The sequence below is a fragment of the Chenopodium quinoa genome, unplaced genomic scaffold (assembly GCF_001683475.1).
Source record: "Chenopodium quinoa cultivar QQ74 unplaced genomic scaffold, ASM168347v1, whole genome shotgun sequence".
In the NCBI taxonomy this organism is placed as follows: domain Eukaryota; kingdom Viridiplantae; phylum Streptophyta; class Magnoliopsida; order Caryophyllales; family Amaranthaceae; genus Chenopodium; species Chenopodium quinoa.
Window position 1 is genome coordinate 863,108 of NW_018744092.1, and position 17,697 is coordinate 880,804.

The 17,697-nt window shown below is 35.3% G+C and overlaps 3 protein-coding genes across 5 annotated transcripts; all 3 read left to right on the top strand.

Annotated features, from left to right (window-relative positions):
- The first annotated feature begins 396 nt into the window (after positions 1–396).
- Positions 397–8,043, top strand: LOC110691750 (pre-rRNA-processing protein ESF2-like). 3 transcript variants are annotated; one of them, XM_021868694.1, is made up of 8 exons: positions 404–1,349; positions 1,562–1,835; positions 3,727–3,790; positions 3,929–3,996; positions 4,950–5,039; positions 5,128–5,258; positions 6,910–7,056; positions 7,149–8,043. In XM_021868694.1, the coding sequence occupies exons 2-8, from the start codon at positions 1,574–1,576 to the stop codon at positions 7,176–7,178; spliced, it is 792 nt and encodes a 263-aa protein (XP_021724386.1). In that variant the 5' UTR covers positions 404–1,349; positions 1,562–1,573; the 3' UTR covers positions 7,179–8,043. The 3 variants fall into 3 exon arrangements, with proteins under 3 accessions (XP_021724387.1, XP_021724386.1, XP_021724385.1); XM_021868693.1 differs by having other exon boundaries at positions 1,572–1,835; XM_021868695.1 differs by lacking the exons at positions 6,910–7,056; positions 7,149–8,043 and adding an exon at positions 5,544–5,778 and having other exon boundaries at positions 397–1,349; positions 1,572–1,835.
- A 1,779-nt stretch (positions 8,044–9,822) lies between these two features.
- LOC110691751 (SHUGOSHIN 2-like) lies at positions 9,823–13,380 on the top strand. The gene is made up of 10 exons (XM_021868696.1): positions 9,823–10,099; positions 10,240–10,443; positions 11,032–11,069; positions 11,245–11,353; positions 11,449–11,472; positions 11,582–11,650; positions 11,926–11,964; positions 12,076–12,178; positions 12,278–12,335; positions 12,721–13,380. The coding sequence occupies exons 2-10, from the start codon at positions 10,273–10,275 to the stop codon at positions 12,998–13,000; spliced, it is 891 nt and encodes a 296-aa protein (XP_021724388.1). The 5' UTR covers positions 9,823–10,099; positions 10,240–10,272; the 3' UTR covers positions 13,001–13,380.
- A 2,179-nt stretch (positions 13,381–15,559) lies between these two features.
- On the top strand, positions 15,560–17,365 carry LOC110691752 (putative uncharacterized protein DDB_G0294196). The gene is made up of 2 exons (XM_021868697.1): positions 15,560–15,931; positions 16,074–17,365. The coding sequence occupies exons 1-2, from the start codon at positions 15,875–15,877 to the stop codon at positions 16,827–16,829; spliced, it is 813 nt and encodes a 270-aa protein (XP_021724389.1). The 5' UTR covers positions 15,560–15,874; the 3' UTR covers positions 16,830–17,365.
- The last annotated feature ends 332 nt before the right edge of the window (positions 17,366–17,697 follow it).

A 17,697-nucleotide genomic window follows, 5' to 3' on the forward strand; every position in this document is an offset into this window, starting at 1 on the left:
ACCAAATTTTAATTTCTTGACATGACAAGATTTTTGATATAAAGATGAAAGTCGAAACTTGAATAAAACAAAAGGAAAGATACACTTTAATAATTCCAACTATGGGCGATTTATATTTAATAATCTCAAGTAAGGTTTATTATCTGATAATCTCAACTATGCTATCAGTTTGCCTCCAATGGGCCCAATAACCGGTAACCTGTTGGAAGAGTTTTTTTTGGTTTTAATAGCCACGTGTCAACACGTGATTGGTCTAATTTTTTTAAAAAAATAAAAATAAATAAAAACATAAAAAAAAAAAAATCCCAAAATTCCCAGCCACCCTTTCCCCACCATCAAACCCTAACCCCCACCCCTAACCTCGTCGGAAACCGGCCGGCCACCCCCCTTAACCACCTAAACCGCCCGATCGACCCCTTTTAACTCACCCCCGACCCCCGAAACCACCTCCCAGCCAACCCCGACCCCCTTTAACCCACCCTCAACCCCCGAATTTGAAGCAGCGTTTTAACAAGGTGTGACTACAGGTGGTGGCGGTGACTACTTCGAAGCCATCGCCAAAGAACACGCCTGTCGTCATACCATCTCCGTGGACCAAAAAATCGCTGCAAAGGTGTGACTATAGGTGGTGGCGGTGACTGCAGATGGTTTTTGGGGATCGAGGTTGGCTGGACCGGTGGTTTTGGGGGTCGAGGTTTATTGGGGGTTGGGGTTGGCCGGCCGGTTGGTTTCGGTGGCTACAAGGAGGTGGCTGGCCGGCCCGGCGAGGTTAGGGGGTGGGGGGTTAGGGTTTCATGCTGGGAAAGGCTGGCTGGGATTTTTGTTTGCTTTTGTTTTCATTTTTTTTTATATTTTATTTTTTAAAATTTTGGATAATCACGTGTTGACACATGTCAAGGTTACCTGTTATAACAGGTCATTGACTTGGTGTTGACCAATTGGGACGGCAAACACATAGCATAGTTGGAATTGTTAGATAATAATCCTTAGTTGAGATTATTAGAAGTAAATCGCCCATCGTTAAAATTATTAAATTGTATTTTTCCTAAAAAAACATAAGTAGATCGCATATGTTAATACTACGTATATGACTTGAGTTAGTTGAGTATGACTATAGTCAGTAGTCATTAGTTTTCTTTGTTAGTAAAGAGAAACTATAAACCCTAAACCCTAACATGAATAATCATTAGTTCATTACAATTTTTTTGCTCAATGTTGAGTGATTAAAAGGTTATTAAAGCTTTTATCACGTTCACCCCTCCTTCCCTTTCTCTACTCTCAATCCTCCATTGAAGCGCCTTGTGACTTGTGAGCTATTTCTCCTCCATTGAAGCAGCTTCTCTTCTGAGGTAAGATGTGTTTTTTTTTTGTTTTTAATCATCGAATACAATTTCACAATTTAATGTCAATCGTTAATTTTATTCAATTTAGGGTTCTTCTAAGGTGAATTTTGCAATTAAACTACTGAAAAATTATACCTTGATTTTCGTCGCTAGAATTTTGCTACTCAAATTCTCAAGCGAGTTTAGTTTGATGATTGAGTCAAATTTGATTGCTAAAGTGTTCAACAGGTATGGCAGAGGTAGAAGAATTGGGGGTTCAAAACCCAGAAATCGATGTAATTAAAGTTGCAGGAAAAAAATCATTTAAAGATGAGGAGAGAGAGAGGAGGAAGAAAGAGAAAAGGAGGAAGAGATTGTTGAAGGAAACTGAGAAGGCTGATAAAAGGGGAGTGTGTTATTTGAGCAGAATTCCCCCAAAAATGGACCCTTTAAAACTCCGTCAAATTCTCTCCGCTTATGGTGAAATTCAACGCATTTATTTGGCTCCCGAAAGTTCGTATTCCTTTTCTTGTTCTTTGTTTTGCTTATCTATGTTAAATTGTTGAGTTTGTTGTTATTTGTTTGATGGGTTGTTTGTTGATTTTGGTTAATACTGAGTGTTGGAATTGTGTTGTTGATGAAGTTGATAGCGAGATTATTCGGGACCTTTTAAAGGAATGAAATTGATTTCAATTCATGAAGGGGAAAATTAAAGGTGTCATAAAATGAATATAGAAAATGGAAGAAAAGAAATGGAAAGGATCATGATTCCCTCTATACACTGTTTTTACTCTGTATAAGATAGATAGGCATCCGTAGGCTGTAGGTATCGTAATTGAACTTTTATAGAAATATAAGTTGCCAGAAGAAGCTGTTATTCATGTAGGGTTAGGTACATTTAGTATCAGGGAGGCTGAATTCATCAGTGAACATTGTAGTAAAATCATCTTCTGCTTTTATTTAGTCCCCCTTTTCTACAGTAGTAAGTAGCCTGTTACATTGAAGGAGTCCTATAATCAAGTGCCAAATTCCTGCTTTCTCCAGATGAAAACATTGTTTGCAAGGCAAGTGCCAAATTTCCTAATATGATTGGCTTGTATTTACTGTATTATCCGATTATCATCATGTATTAAGACTTTTATGACATAGGAAGTGCCTAATTAAAGCTATGTGGTGTGCTGATGAAAGTGAATGGGTTTAGTAAAGGCTTAATTGTAGCCACTGTGCTTCAAATATCTCACTGCATTAGGGATTTTAGGGGTGGGGGGGTGGGGTGGGGTGGGTGGGGGGGGGGGGTGGTGGGAGAGAAGTAGCAGCTTGTGAGAAGCAACAAAAAGGAGCTTTTAGCTTGAGTCACAGCAAACAACCTTAATTGAAGTATGGAGAGCTGTTTGAAAATTCGGATTGTTAGGTGCTTTGGAGTTTAGGACTCTTTGGTGCTTTATTCCTACTTAATTGTCAATTGCTTAGGAAGATAGAATACTAATATCCTATTTCTTGTTGTATTCATCCTAATCCTTGTCGTTTTCTAAATCTTGTTAAGAGGCTAGAATTGTTTCCTAAGTCGAATACGAGTCTAAGGTTTCCATCATATATGTAAAGAGGGCTTAGGGGTCATTGTTTTGGGTGCTCACTTAAAAAGATACAAAAGTACCCCGAAATCTGAATAAATTGCAAACTCCTCGTGTGCTAGAGAGGGATTTGGATTTGTTTGGATTTGTAATACAGAATCTAGAGAGATTGTGTGGGTGAATCAAGAGATCACTAAAGGGAGTTGTTGGTCAAAGTATTTTGATGATAAGTTTCTGGTTTATTCCTCTTTTTTGTCAAGGTCGTGAATTGTGATTGGGTAAAGCATGAGTCTTTGTGGTACAGGTTTGCCTCTTTGCTTAGTTGTGGTACTGCTCTATGGTGTGAGTTTGATGTATGAGATTAATTTATAAAAAAAAAAAGAAAGAAAGAAAGAAAGACAACTATCATACACCAAATTTCCCATCCATACACCGTTATGACCCCCCCCCTTCCTTTTCATTATTCGGAATTATTCAATCTTCTGATACTGATACATCTGCTCAAAGATGTTCTCTAACCTGTATCATTTTTTAAAAAAGAAAAAAAAAAAAAAAGTATTCACAAACCTAACAAATATTCAGTGGGCATTTCCTTTTCCTTACCTCACTTCCATATATGTTCTCTTGTATCCATGATGGTTTTCGCTTTGAGTCTTGTGCTTTTTTTTTTTTTTTTTTTTTGGGTATGTCATCTTTCTTCCTGTTCTTGTACATTTAAACAGGCTTCTACATGATGATGTTCATTTGCTTCTCCCTATCTGGAATTTCATATGCATTTTATACGACTTTTGTTCACTAAGTTAATTAAAGACTAAATTAAATGTTATTTGCAGATCCTGAAGCTCAAATGCGACGTAAACGGTCTGGAGGTTTTCGTGGGCTAGAATTTTCTGAAGGGTGCGTGTGATCATAATATTTTCATTTGATGTTCAAACTAATTACAGACCTTGAATAAATATTCAGCAACGCCATTTTTGCTATCTCTTTAGAAAAGGCCCTCATCTCCTTAATTTGACATGATTATGGTTTGCGTAGGTGGGTAGAATTTGCAGACAAGCACATTGCAAAAAAAGTTGCAAATATGTTAAATGGTGAACAAATGGGTATGTTCTGTTGCTCCCATTTTTTTTCCTTGATAATGTTTTATTTTTAATGCTTTGCTGTCTTTGAATTGAAAATGGTCGAGAGAGAGAGAGAGAGTGAGAGAGTTTTGGGGGTGGGATTTGGGGGGGGGGGATGAGTTATGAGCATTTGTATAAGTCTGTGAGCATGGCTGTATGGAAGAACATTGATGTTTATGAATCTAGGGCAATTGTTAGAGACATAATTTCTACCTTCCCACAAATCTTGCATGCTAGAAGATTAAGTACCTGCAACAAATTTCACCTAGATCTGAGGTCACTGGTGGCAGCTCAAGTATATTTGGTGGAATAGAGAGAGTCAGGTGAAGCTGTGAAGGAGAGAGATTGCTGGTGACGGGCAACAGGAGATGGATCTAGTGGAGGTTGTGCCAGGGGAGGGGGGGTTTGGGTGGGAGAGAGAGAACCTGAAGAGAGAGGGGGTGGAAAAGATGGGCTGGTGCCAACTGTTCATCAAGGGAGAAGGGACTTAGAATTGAGTAGAGTGGAGGAGGGAGAAATATTACACTGGTGACAGGGTGGGTGATATGTGAGGTAATGGTTTACTCCCCACTCAAAAAAGCTTAGAGCATCGGAACAATATACCCCCTTTATTTTCCCCCTATTATTCTATCTATTCTGCACCCTTATGTTTATTTTTTACGAGTATATGTTTTGGTTTAAGTCAATTGTTGGAAGGTGGAGGGCGAGAGAGAACCAAAGTTTTATTTTTTTTATTTATAAATTATGATTTTTGATACTGTATCTGGATCTCTGAATCGATGCTAATGGGATTGATCATATTTAAGAAAATAAATTGTCAGACATATGAGCTTTTTTCTAGGATGTACTACTACTGATTAGCTGCCCTTCCCAAATAATTGCAATTTTCTTGTCATTATGACCTTGTTCACTTCTTGACATCTGTTTATCAATAGGAGGAAAAAAGAGATCACAATTCTTCTATGATATTTGGAACATCAAGTATTTAAGCAAGTTTAAGTGGGATGATCTTACTGAAGAGACTAGTAAGGATTCATATATGCATATTTCTATAAATATGGTCATATATTTTGGGGATCTTGGTGTTAATAGTTTAGTTATATGTCAATACAGCATACAACAATGCAATTCGAGACCAGAAGTTGCGTATGGAAATATCTGCTGGAAACAAAGAACGTGACTTTTATCTAAATAAAGTGGATCAGTCTCGTGCTTTGAGTGAGATAGAAAAGCGTATGGTCAAGGTATGTGGACTTTATACTATTTGTTAAATTGCATCATGTCAAAACTTGTAGCTTGTATCAAGTATTTGTTATGTATGGTCTGGTGGGATTGTTTGGTATGAGTGCATTTAGAACTAGAGTGATGTTGGTCGAGCTTAAAAAAACTCTGTAGCTACCTATTCTTCACTATCCATTTATATTGTGTCCAACGCATAACTAAAAATTTTATACAAATACACACTCCACACTTGAATGCGATGAAGTTAAAAACACTTGTAACTGAATAAGCTTGACCTATGTAATCAGGTATATGATACAAATTCGCTTCTGAAGAGTTTGAGTACCAAAGATGAGCACCATATGACTTTGGTTGGTTGTTGCCGTCAGTTTCATGATACCATGACATCCTATACTGCAGAAAAAATTATCCCCATAGAAGCTAGGATGATTTCCTTTTTGTTTTAGTTTTATAATGAGAAAATTTGTATAATGCAGTGTAATTATTGGACAAGTATTTTAATGAATAATGCTGTTACATCTATGTTCATATATGGTAGAGTCTCCCCAAATGTCATTTACTTTGAATCAAGTTCGCATTATTTGGGTAAGTAGCCGAAGGGTGTGGTATCATGTTCATTTATTCATTTTGTCAATGTTAATCTCAACACTTATTCAGTCTTTGAGTTTTGGAAAATGTCTGCCTTTCCGTTTAAGGAGACCATAATTTGACCATTCTAGTTCACATCCTCATCCAAAACATAGGTCACCTTGAAATACAAGAGACAATTTGTTGTCCACTGCTATGTGTTTGTGTAACACAACTTTTACCACTTACTCCAGTTGATTAATTAGTACTTCCTCTGTTTTATAGTTGCACCATATTGGTTTTTACACTATTCACACAGTCCCCTTTGACCATTTTTTGTTATTTATTTGCAAGAAAAAATAGTGATGTGGAATCTTATTATATTCGTCATGATCTATACTTCTATAAAATACTTCGTATTAAATTTTTAATGATTTTAAACTAAAAGATAATCAAAGATATTAATGGCCAAAGTTGTGCGTTGACAAGCGTGAAACTACAAATGGTGCAATAATAATATATAGGAGAAAGTATAATATTGTAGCCCATCCATTTTGATTTTACTTCTCTCCTAGAGTTATTATCATTAGCCAAAGAAAGGTAGGGCTTAAAATGTGGTGCAAAAAAGTTAGTGGGAAGATCTACTCCCATTTTTATCTCTTGGGTTTTGTTTCAGCCTTAAACTAATCTATTGGATTGGTAAGGCTTAAGAGTTTATTGAGCGCTCAGAGCTTGTTCACCATGTGGATCAAGCTGCTCCATTTATCATGTTAGAATCTGTGACAGAACCAACCTGTCAGGGCTTTCTTCAGCATTGTAATTTGAGCTTGTACATTGCTTATAAAGAAGGATTTTTTTTTTTCTTTTTCTTTTTGGAGAGCTGTATTTTGAAGGACTTTTAGTACACCAGTGCATGCCATATAAGAATCTTGTACTTCCATTTTTATGGCTTTGTACTAGAGGTCATGCCTCAAGTTGTTGATTGACATGGTTTAGTTGACAAGTGGTTGTAGGAAAATTTTCCATTTTATTAGCATTTGTTTCAGTAGCTAATTGAACCAATACTTAAAAAAAATCTGTCTTCAGAAGCGGAAACTCCAAAATAGTCTGGATTCAGAAGGCCCAAAGGAGCAGCAAAAGCCCAAAGTTATACGCCCGTTCCCCCAGAAGAAACCTCTTGCAGAGACTGCTTTCAAAAACAGGCCTACGCTCTCTAAAGCTGTAATGGCTGAGGCAAGTGTTGTTCAATTTTACTTGCATTGCTTTATACAATTCTCTTTTTTCTCTTCATTTAACATTTACTTATGATAAATATCATTTTCCAGATCTTTAACTCAGGTAATGATGAATCCTGAGCATTCTAACAGCCGTTGTGATGCAAGGTCAAGTCTGCCTTGTTAAGGAATGAAGGTTTCGTTGTTTACTGTAACATTTGTCAGCCATACCACCTGGATCTTCATTGTATATCAGAGGGTATACATGGAAGGAGGAAGAGATTAATCTTCATATTTTTCCAGGTCCAAAGTTTTGAATAGTGTAGTTTCTTCATTTTACTTTATTCTATTTATTTTGCCTTTTTATATTGTCAGTGTAGCCACTTACAACTGTAATTTATATGCATGAGAACGTGCATGCCTGATGGATAGTTCTCTAGGGCGGCACACTCTCCACTGAACAAAAACTCATGAAGATGATTTACACATCAATTTTACTGCATCAGGAGATGGAAGTTTTTTTAGAGTGTTTGTATTACTTTCTTTAGACGTCATTTACTTAAGTATGCACAAGAAAGAAGGCTAATGCAGTTGACTTAGCTCTTTGACTTCCAAGCTTGAGATCAGCTATCGTATGTCACTTAGCTCATTTTAGAAGGGATTTTCTCAAATCTCCCTTCCTATGATAGGCCTTCACCTCCCTTCTCCCAAGTCCCAACACTCCCAACAGTTTGGACAGCTTTTCAAGTTTTTCATCAGCTTGTTGCTGCTGATGCTGCTACAGAAAATGCTTATGCCTCCTCGTCCTTCTGAGGTCTGACTACTGGTAATACGTCGATATTATTAGTACAAAGTATCTGGCTGCGAAATTTTGTGGAGTTACCAAACACTTGAAAGGCAGATCTATTAGGATTCTCTACATAAAAGCCTATTTTCTTGTACTTGAATAATTTTGTCGTTCAATATTTATTTTATGTTCTACTGGTCACAAATTTTTTTGCTCTTAGGCCTTGTTTAGTTTAACTTATTTATACTTTAGAAAAAATAAGCTTAAACCAGATCAATAAAAATAAGTTCAGATCAGATTACCATTTTATGTGTGGTTTTTTATTGTTAAATATCTTTAAATATGTAATGAAAAAAATTGTAAAAATTTCATATTAATAAAACATATTAATAGATCTCACTTGATATATTTCTTCTTTGTAGATTATAGTACAAATAAAATTAGACAATTGTATCATACCATATTATATTACATCAGACTAGATTAGATTAGATAAGCTAAAATAAGGTGGAATAAATAAACCCTTATTCATCTAATGCTAGCTTCTCCCTTGTACTTATATTTCCGATTTACCTCTTTCAAACTTTTCTATATTCTTTTTAAAAATTATTTCTAATTTTCATGCCAATTCAAAAGGGCTAAATACAAGTGAGAAACGTTGTATGTTCCTCAAGAGGGTATTTTCGTCTGTTGGTCATATAATCAAGGCTATTTTTGTTAGTTTGAAAAAACGGTGGTTAACTCCGTTACCTATATTCCCACCGTTCTCTCTTCGAAAATGGAGGTCGAGAAATTCTTCAATAATGGAAGAAAGCTCACAAACAATAACAAACACCTACCATTTGGGGTTAACCATGTCCTAAAATTATATTACCTCCGTTTTTTTAGGTGACATCTTTCTATTATCACGTTTGCGCATTATTTTAATGATTAATATATATATAATTATTGATATCGTATAATAAAAAAAAATTGGATTTTAATAAAATAAACATTGAGACGATTCAAATAAAATCTCACATGAATATATTTTATTGTAGCTATAAATCACAAACGCTAGTCAAAGTATATTTTGTGAATAGTGTAAAAGTCAAATGGTGTCAACTAAAAAAACGGAAGAAGTATATTCCTTTTAGGGTTTTTCGTTAAATTTTGCCGTGTGAAAACGGTGGTGTTGAGTATAGTGTTTATTATGGAGTTGAGGTTCGTCCACCATTGATGATGAGAAAGGTTGAAGATGATGAATAAGGTTGAAGAAGGGATGATGAAGAAAGTTGAAGTAATGGAAGGAGACAGAAGGGGACGGAGGAAGAGGCCACTAGAGGGTGAGTCAGCCAACAAAAAATAAAATATTAATAAAGTTGCTAATATTTACCACTTTTGCCATTTGAGAATCATCCCATATTTCTGAATTGAGAAAATGGGGCTCCCTAATTCAAAAGTGAAATACTCTTTTAATAAAAATGAAACTAATAGTCACACACTGTGACTTGATCGAAGTTGGCTCAGCCCAACACCGTGCAATGATTATGATTACAAATATGTGCCGCCAATGCGCAAGATAGTTTACCACAATTTACCTGATTAAAGCCTTGTTCACTTCACTTTAAAATATTATTCATTAAAAATAATTTCAATTCGGTAAAAGTAATTTCAATTCAGTAAAAAATAAGTTTAGTTCTGTAAAAATAATTTCAACTTTTTTTTTTTTAAAAAAAAAAGCAAAATAATTTCAGTTCAATAAAATAAGTTCATTTTAGTAAAAATTCAATAAATGTAAACATAATAACATGATGAAGGATTAGCAAAAATAATTTTAATTTAATAAAATTAATTTCAATTAAGTAAAAAAACAAGGTGAAATGAACGGGCCTAAAATAATGATTTTACCTTGTCCACATTCTCCACAATCACCTGACCCAAGCCCAACCAAACCCGGCTATTTGTTGTGGTTGCTGAAAACCATGATTAGATCCCGAACCATGCTAGCAAATTCAAACGTGGCTCGGGCGCCAATGAAATTTCAAAATGTGGGTTGGTACCTCAGCTTCGGATCACCGTTGTAACACCAAACCTCTTTAAGCTTCTTCCTCTTCCTTCTCCCCACCACACTTCTTTGAATCTCCTTTGTTTTTCCTTCGATTCTCAAACTTTATTCTCATTGTCCCTCAAAAACCCATTTCTTAAAATCACAGAATTTTCCCTCTTTTGCTCGATTTTTGGTCAATCAATCTTCACTGATTTTGCGTTCTTTAATTTGAACTCCAGATTCTGGGTATTTTTCTTCTTTACCCTACTCAATTTCTTGCCGCTTTACTTTGTTTTAATTTCACTATAAATTTCTTCATTTTAATAAACTTTTTTTGCAGCAAAAAAACCCTTGATTTTCATTTTCTGAACTATAATTTCAAACAGCTTCAATCTAATTTGCCGAAGTTGTTGTTATCGATGAAGGGTGATAAGTCAATTAAGAGCTCAACATTTAGTAAAATGAGGAAAAGATTGTCTGATATTAGCAATTTGCATTCTCAACACAAATCGCCTTTCAAGAATCAGGAGAATGTTTTACCTGCTCCGGATAATTCTTCCAGTAAAATTTACATGGAAAAAATTCTTCAGGTGAACCCCTTTTTCTTCTATTCTCTTACAGTTTTTGAGGTTTCGTCGCTTCGGTTTTTTTGTCTTTGTTGTGAATTTTGCCTCTTTTTTTGGTTGATTTGAGTTCTGTTTGCAATTTTGAATTGTATGTTTTGATTTTGTGACTTAGGGAATTGGATTTAGTTTATAATTTGATGAATTTTGCAAAATTTGTGAATTTGGGAAATGGGTTTAGTATACAATTTGATGGAGTTTTTATGTTTTGAATTTGTGACTTAGGGAATTAGGTTTACTGTACAGTTTGTGGTTTTTTAGGAATTGGGTTTAGTTTATAGTTTGATGAACATTGTAAAATTTGTGATTTTGGAATATGGACTTTGATTACAATTTTATGGGACAATCTATGTTTTGAAATTTTGATTTAGGGAATTAAGTTTAGTTTACAATTTGTGATTTTTTAGAGTTTGAAAATTTGATGAACATTATAGAGTTTGAATTTTTAATTTGGAGAAATGGGTTTTGTTTATTATCTAAGAAAACATTATGATTTAGGGCAGTGGGATTGGTTTATACAACCTAATGACCATTCGTTTTGAATTTGTGGTTCAGGAAAATGCTGTGATGAAGAAACTTATAGAAGAAAAAGAGTATCCTTCATTTTCAATTCTGTTTGGATTTCGGCTATGCTTGGTTTATGGACTATGTTATGTTGTTGTTACTTAATAAATAATGTAGAAGGATAATGTTAAGAGTACATTATACTTGGAATGTCGAGTCGGACATTAAACTGTCTTCAGAATTTCCTTAATGAATGTTGTAAAGTAAAATTATTGAATCGAATGGAGTCGAGCTGCAGAAGCTGAGAGTTAATCTTCAGAAAACACAGCTGCAGAATTGGCATCTTGCTCAAAGCAATTCTCAGATGTTAGCGGTTGGTGCATCCCTTTCATGCAGACAGTGGTTGTTGTTTAGAGTTGGTTTTTTTAGCTGATTGGATTGTTGATTTTCTTTTATTTATGTGTGCAGGAACTTAACATGGCTAAAGATAGGGTAAGTAAGAACATGTAACTGCTTATATACAGATTGGTGAATGAAATCCCATCTCCTTTACATTTTAGAGTGAATTTTGAATAAATCGATTAATCTGATTGGTATTCAGTTGAAAAACCTACAACATGAGCTTCTCAGCAAGAATGCCTTGTCTAAAGCAATGACTCTTGAACTGAAGGTACGTAGTTTCTCCTGTTAGTCTTAGCGAATAGATTGCATGAAAACCTAAAGAGAAAACTTATCCTCACACATTTAGTATAATAATTCTTTGATTCAAACTTTTGCTTATGGTTGAAATGCACTGGTAAAATAAATTGTTTGTGCTTTGAGACTTTAAAGTTAATTTTGCTGAGTTTTAATTTTGAGACTTTAAAGTTAATTTTGCTGAGCTTCTACAAACTTTAGAAATACCAGGTAGCTGATGGTCCTCTTTCTGTTTGCTTTAAATCGCAGGAAAAAGCAAAGGTGCACTGTAAAACAAATGGCTTTCAGGTATCTTGGAAATTGGCAGTGAGCTTGTGTGCAAGTAGCCGATATTGTGAATGTGTGAGCCTTTTTGCGATCTGTGATCTTTTTCTAATTGATAACGGTTTGTTGGTGAAGGAGGGAGAGCCTAAACCAGAAGAAGCAGCTATGGAGCAACCACTGAAGGACAATGAGAACAAAGTATCCAAAACAAAAAGAGAACGCCCTGCAAGAAGTCAATGTAATTTGCTGCTTCTGATTTATATGCGTGTGAATTTTTTATCCTGAGCACCGATACATGTTTTCTGTGTGTTAACACATTCATATCTCACTCTTGCAGCCATGGGACCTACAACGTCTCAGCAAGCTGTTGATAAGGAGACGGTGGAAAACAAAAGGTCAGATGTGTAATCTGGTTGATTTTAGTATGCTCTGTAGTTTAGATTCCATTTTCTTCTCTTCATATTATAAAAGAGTGAGTATGAGATAAATTATGTTGGAGGATATATGCTGTCTTGATCCCCTTTTTCTTATCCTTTTTGTTAAGTGGCCAGGCAATATTACTTGCATAACCGTGTCTCATCCTTTTCCTAGAAATGAGTTAGATTGGTTCTTGATTATGTAGAGAAAAAATGAATAAATTACAAGAAACAATTTTTATGCATAAATAATCCTGAAATCATGCTTGCTAGCACGTCTTAAAGTAGTATATGTGATGGAGTTATTGGAAAATTCTGATATTAGATGTCTGAGGACCTGAGATCTTGTATATTATATGTTCAGGCGTTGTTTGAGGAGGCAATCGGTGAGGTTGAAGCCCCCGGGGAAACAAGATGACTTGTTTGAGATAGAAGTGGGAAAAGATGCTGCCAACCAGACTATACATTTCTCACGTCGTAAATCAACCTCTGATAAAGCAGATGATGAAGAGTATCTCTCAGAGTCATCAAATAGTACAAGAGCACAACGATCATCAATTGGAAGGCCACAGCGCAGGGTTACAGAAAAAGTTCAGTCATACAAGGATCCTCCACTTAATAAAAAGATGAGGAGACCGGCTTAGTTACCCTGCATCTATATCAGCCCGTGTGGATTCGATTGGAAGGCCAACTAGGCATTTCTCACGTTGTAAATCAACCTATGATAATGGCTTGTTGTCCCCATGGCTTTGGAAATTATGGCTGCTTGTAGATTTGTGATAGCTATCCTTTCTAATACTGAAGTAGTTAGGATATTTTTGTCTGATCTTATTGTAACATATTTGAGCTTCTGACTTGACTATGCAGGGTTTATGCAATATCGGCTTCTGAACTCTTGCAACCATTATTACAGTGTAGAATTGTTAATTGCAGTAGGTCAGTACTTAGCTTCCAATCTGGAAACCCGACCTTGAGCATCAACGTGATTTGGGTTTGATTGAAATTGTGAAATTCCTACTTGAGAAATGAGAATCAATTGAATACTAAAAAGGATCTAAGCTATGCCTTAAAATAATTGATTCTAGTTAAATTAAAGTGCAATACTAACCTAAATTTAACTACTCCAAGTTAGTTACTTCTCTTTCATTTGTTTTAATTGATTATTGTAATAGTCATTGTCTGTAGATTTGATCCTAATTATATATTGCAGTGAGGATTTTGTTTGGATGCATTTGGGAGGATTATGTTATATTCTCAACGACTAATAACATTACTTAGATCTTATATTAAGAGGCAAAATTTGAACCGTTAACTTTAATATGCGAGATTGCGAACTAATAATTTGCCCCTAATAAATAAAAAAATGAAAAATTTGTCAAGAATAAGTAAAGTTTTGCTCGATCTTCCCAAAATAAGCAAATCTTTCGATTAACTCACAATAAGTTTACCTTTATGAGGTATTTTTTCAAAATAAGTCATGACCTGTTAGTTTTAAGGGTAACTGGTTGTTTGGGTTGCTTATGCCACATGTCATAATGTGGTTGGTCCTTTTTTCAAATTTTAATTAAAATTTAATATTTTAATTAATTATTAAAAAAATCTTTTTTAAGATAAAAAAAAATTATATTTTAGAAACCCCCACTACAGCTGCCCTCTCCTCGCCCTTGGCCTGCCGACCACCATCCCTCGCCTTTCCCACCACCAAAACTACCATTAAATCGCATACCCACCACCAAAACCACCACTCCATCACATCCCCACGACCCCACAACCGAATCCTCTACCGTCCTTCCCCCCATCCCGACCCTATCCTTTCCCCCTTCCAAAACGCCCACACTCGCAAACAGCATAACAATAACAATGAGGTGGGTGTTGGGTTTCGAGGTGGGTATGGTTGGGTTTCGAGGTGGATATGGTAATATTTTGGTGGTTAGGGTGGGGATTCGAGGTGTGTGGTGGTTTTGGGGAGGGTTTCTGTAGAATGGAGTTTCAGGTAAGTTTCGGGACTTCTCGCGGGTTAGGGTTGGTCATGGCCGGCGTTTAGGGAGGGGAAGAAAGGGGTCTGGGACCACTGAAGCGGGAGCTTAGTGCGGTGGCTGGCGGGGGGTCAGGGGGATGGGGGTGGAGCGCTGGTATTTGGTGGGTGTGGTTTTTATTTTTTTTTTTTTATTTTTTATTTTCTATCAATACTGTTTAATTAATTATTAATTATAATAAGAAAAAATTTAATTAAAATTAGGAAAATAGTGACTTGTTTGGTAGGTTGTAGGTCATTTAACTTATTTAAAGATAATACCTCATAAAGGTCAACTTATTTTGAGTTAATCAACAAGTTTGTTTATTTTTGAAAGAACGAGAAAAGATTTGCTTATTTTTTACAAATTTTCCTAAAAAAAAAGGAGTAGTAATTCTTAGAAAATTCACATATACCTCTAAGGTTATCTATAACTTACAGTAAATAATTGAGCATATTATTTGTGTTTAAAACTTGTTCTCTTCACTTTTAATAATTCAAGACAAGGGTTATAACAATTACTCTTAATATTATTTATTCTACGCCTATTGGCCTATTGCATGTCCATACATGTATAACTATAATTTGACAATATTTTTACACTGACATGCGGAAAAAAAAACACTATCAATTTTGTAATATTCATAATTGATGTTTACTCACAAATAAAGATATTTAGTAATAGATAATGGAAAATTACCAAGTTTTGATCTTATTCGATTTTGACAACATACAATAAGTTTATAAAATAAGTTCATGTTATCAATTAAAAGAATCGTTGAATACACTCCTCCTAAATAGACCATTACAGACTTTGGATGACTAGACCCAAAAAGAAGCAACACAGCTCACAATCCAAGACTCCAAGCAAGAGTGGAAGACATACTAGAATGATGTTAGTTTACTCCGTAAAACGCAAGTTCGGCTACAGCTACTCAAGTCTTTGATTGACGGTTGACACCACTGTTAATACATCTATATTTATACTCCATCCGTCCCTAAAAGATTGCTTCAAATTCCAATTCCACTTTTAGAAACAAAGCGAAATTTGTGTAGTTGAACATGTACAATTATTGACGAAAAAAGAGATAGAGAGAGCAATTGAGGTTGCATATAGAAAATACCAAATAGATAGGGACAATTTTTTAAGAACATCCATCTTTTATAAAGTATTGAATTCGGAATATGAGATAATCTTTTAAGGACGAAGGAAGTAACTCTCTGTCTTCCAAACATATAGTGTATGGAATATAGGACTACCCCTTATTTTTCCAGCTATATTTTGGCTTCTTTTGGCTTTGTCTAAACCAACTCCACCTTACTCTTTTTACAATTTTCTTCCTCCCACTTTATACTGCAGAAAAAATTAAAATAAACTGCCCCATTTTCTACCTACAAACAGTACCTAAACTACCATTTTGTCACCCTTATAAGAGGTAGGTACCACTAAAACTACTCTTAACCCCCACACTTAATTCCATTTTCTTCTCATTTGCAGGAAAATATGGAAACACAGAGAACTCCACTTCTCAATTGGCCTTACTACTACTATCAAGGCAAGGTAATGCCCTATTACTACGAATCCTGCTTTGTCCAAATTTAGTTGTTGCATTACTAGTTCAAATTACAGTCAGAACGAGCTTTGACAATATTCATCTATTTTGTTGTTGTACTAAACTCTTTAGGTGAATTCTTGTATGCAGAGTATAGAAGAGCTAAATCATTCATTGGTGTGCACAACACTAGAGCTAGAAACAACAAAATTAGCAGCTCAGGAAGAGATTAGAAAGAGGGAAGAACAATTAACCCATCTTCAAGAATTGCTTAATAAAGCAATTACTGAAAAAAATGAAGCTCAAGAAAATTGCAAGACCCTTCTCCTTGAAAAACTCTACATCCAACAACAACAGCAACAACAGCAACAGCAACAACAACAGCAACAACAACAACAAATGGTTCCGCCTCAAGTACACTCAGGATCATCTTCAAGCATTGAAGATGAGCCAACAACAACAACAAAAAGAGCATTTTCCAACAGCAACAATGGAGGTAATTTATCGACTTCTGACGGTGAAGAGAGCATTATCTCATCACCATCATCGCCATTGCCACTGCAACCTTCACCATCCGGTTTACCGGAAACTGCCCTGCGCCTGTTAACACTCAAGAAGCCGTTACCCGAAAAGGGGAAACTATTACAGGCTGTGATAAAAGCAGGGCCATTACTTCAGACTCTGCTCTTAGCAGGACCACTTCCTCAGTGGAGACACCCGCCACCGCCTTTGGAGAATTTCGACATCCCTCCTGTATCGATACCGGCTGCTGCAGTCACTCAGACAGTGGCTGTTCATCAAGAAGAGTTTCTTCCTAATGTTTGTGGCAATGTTAACAGAAAAAGAGGGTTTTCTGATGGTTTTTCTTCTGAGGCTAGTAAGTACCAAAGGGTACTTCTTCATTAGTACTATCTACTAATTATGATTTTTATGATAGTAATTTTTTAGCTAGAAATGCAGCTACTAAGAGCTGGATTTGAGGGGCTTTTTAGTTTTTTTTTTTTTTGCCAATTATTTGGTAAAGGAAGAAGTGGTTTATCACACTCCTTAATTTATTAAACTATTAGAAACACACTTGTTTACTAAGAATAGTTTCAGTGCTAAGTTAGATCAGTATTTCTTGAAGCTTGTTAGAGATATGAGATATAAATATAATCAATATTGGAACGTATGATAATATCTTTAGTATGTTTCAAAGATTTCAGTTAAATTTGGTCCCTTATTGCAGAGCTATAGTATGAACAGTTAAAGCTGTAAATGATGAGCAAATTAGGGGTTTAGCCTTTAGCTTTCTTTAAGATTTGCTACTGGTGAAGTCAGAAATGCAATGGTAGGGAGTATTATTTTGTCAATGGAATTCTTGGACTACTTTTTTGGTTGTGATTTTTCATAAAGGATAAAGTTCTTTAAGAAAGTGCCCTAAAGTAATTTATAAATTTAAAAATTAACAAACTGGATATCTGGTCAAAAATTTAGTAATTAGACTCGAAATTGTTTGGGATCGATTCCTAAAACACAAGGAGTACTTCCCCCCGTGTTATTTAAGTGCCCCATTTTGACTTTGGCATTATTTACATGCACCTGTTTAATCAATAAGTATTTGTTAGAATTGTCTCAAAGCATAGATTCCAAATATCCTTTTTATAGTTTATACTTATCGATTATGCATTGGTAAGTGTGCCAGTCATAATGAGGCACTGAAAAAAATAAAAACAGAGAGAGTATATTAATATTTGTTGAGTAACCAAGTATCTAACCGTTTTCGATTCCGAAA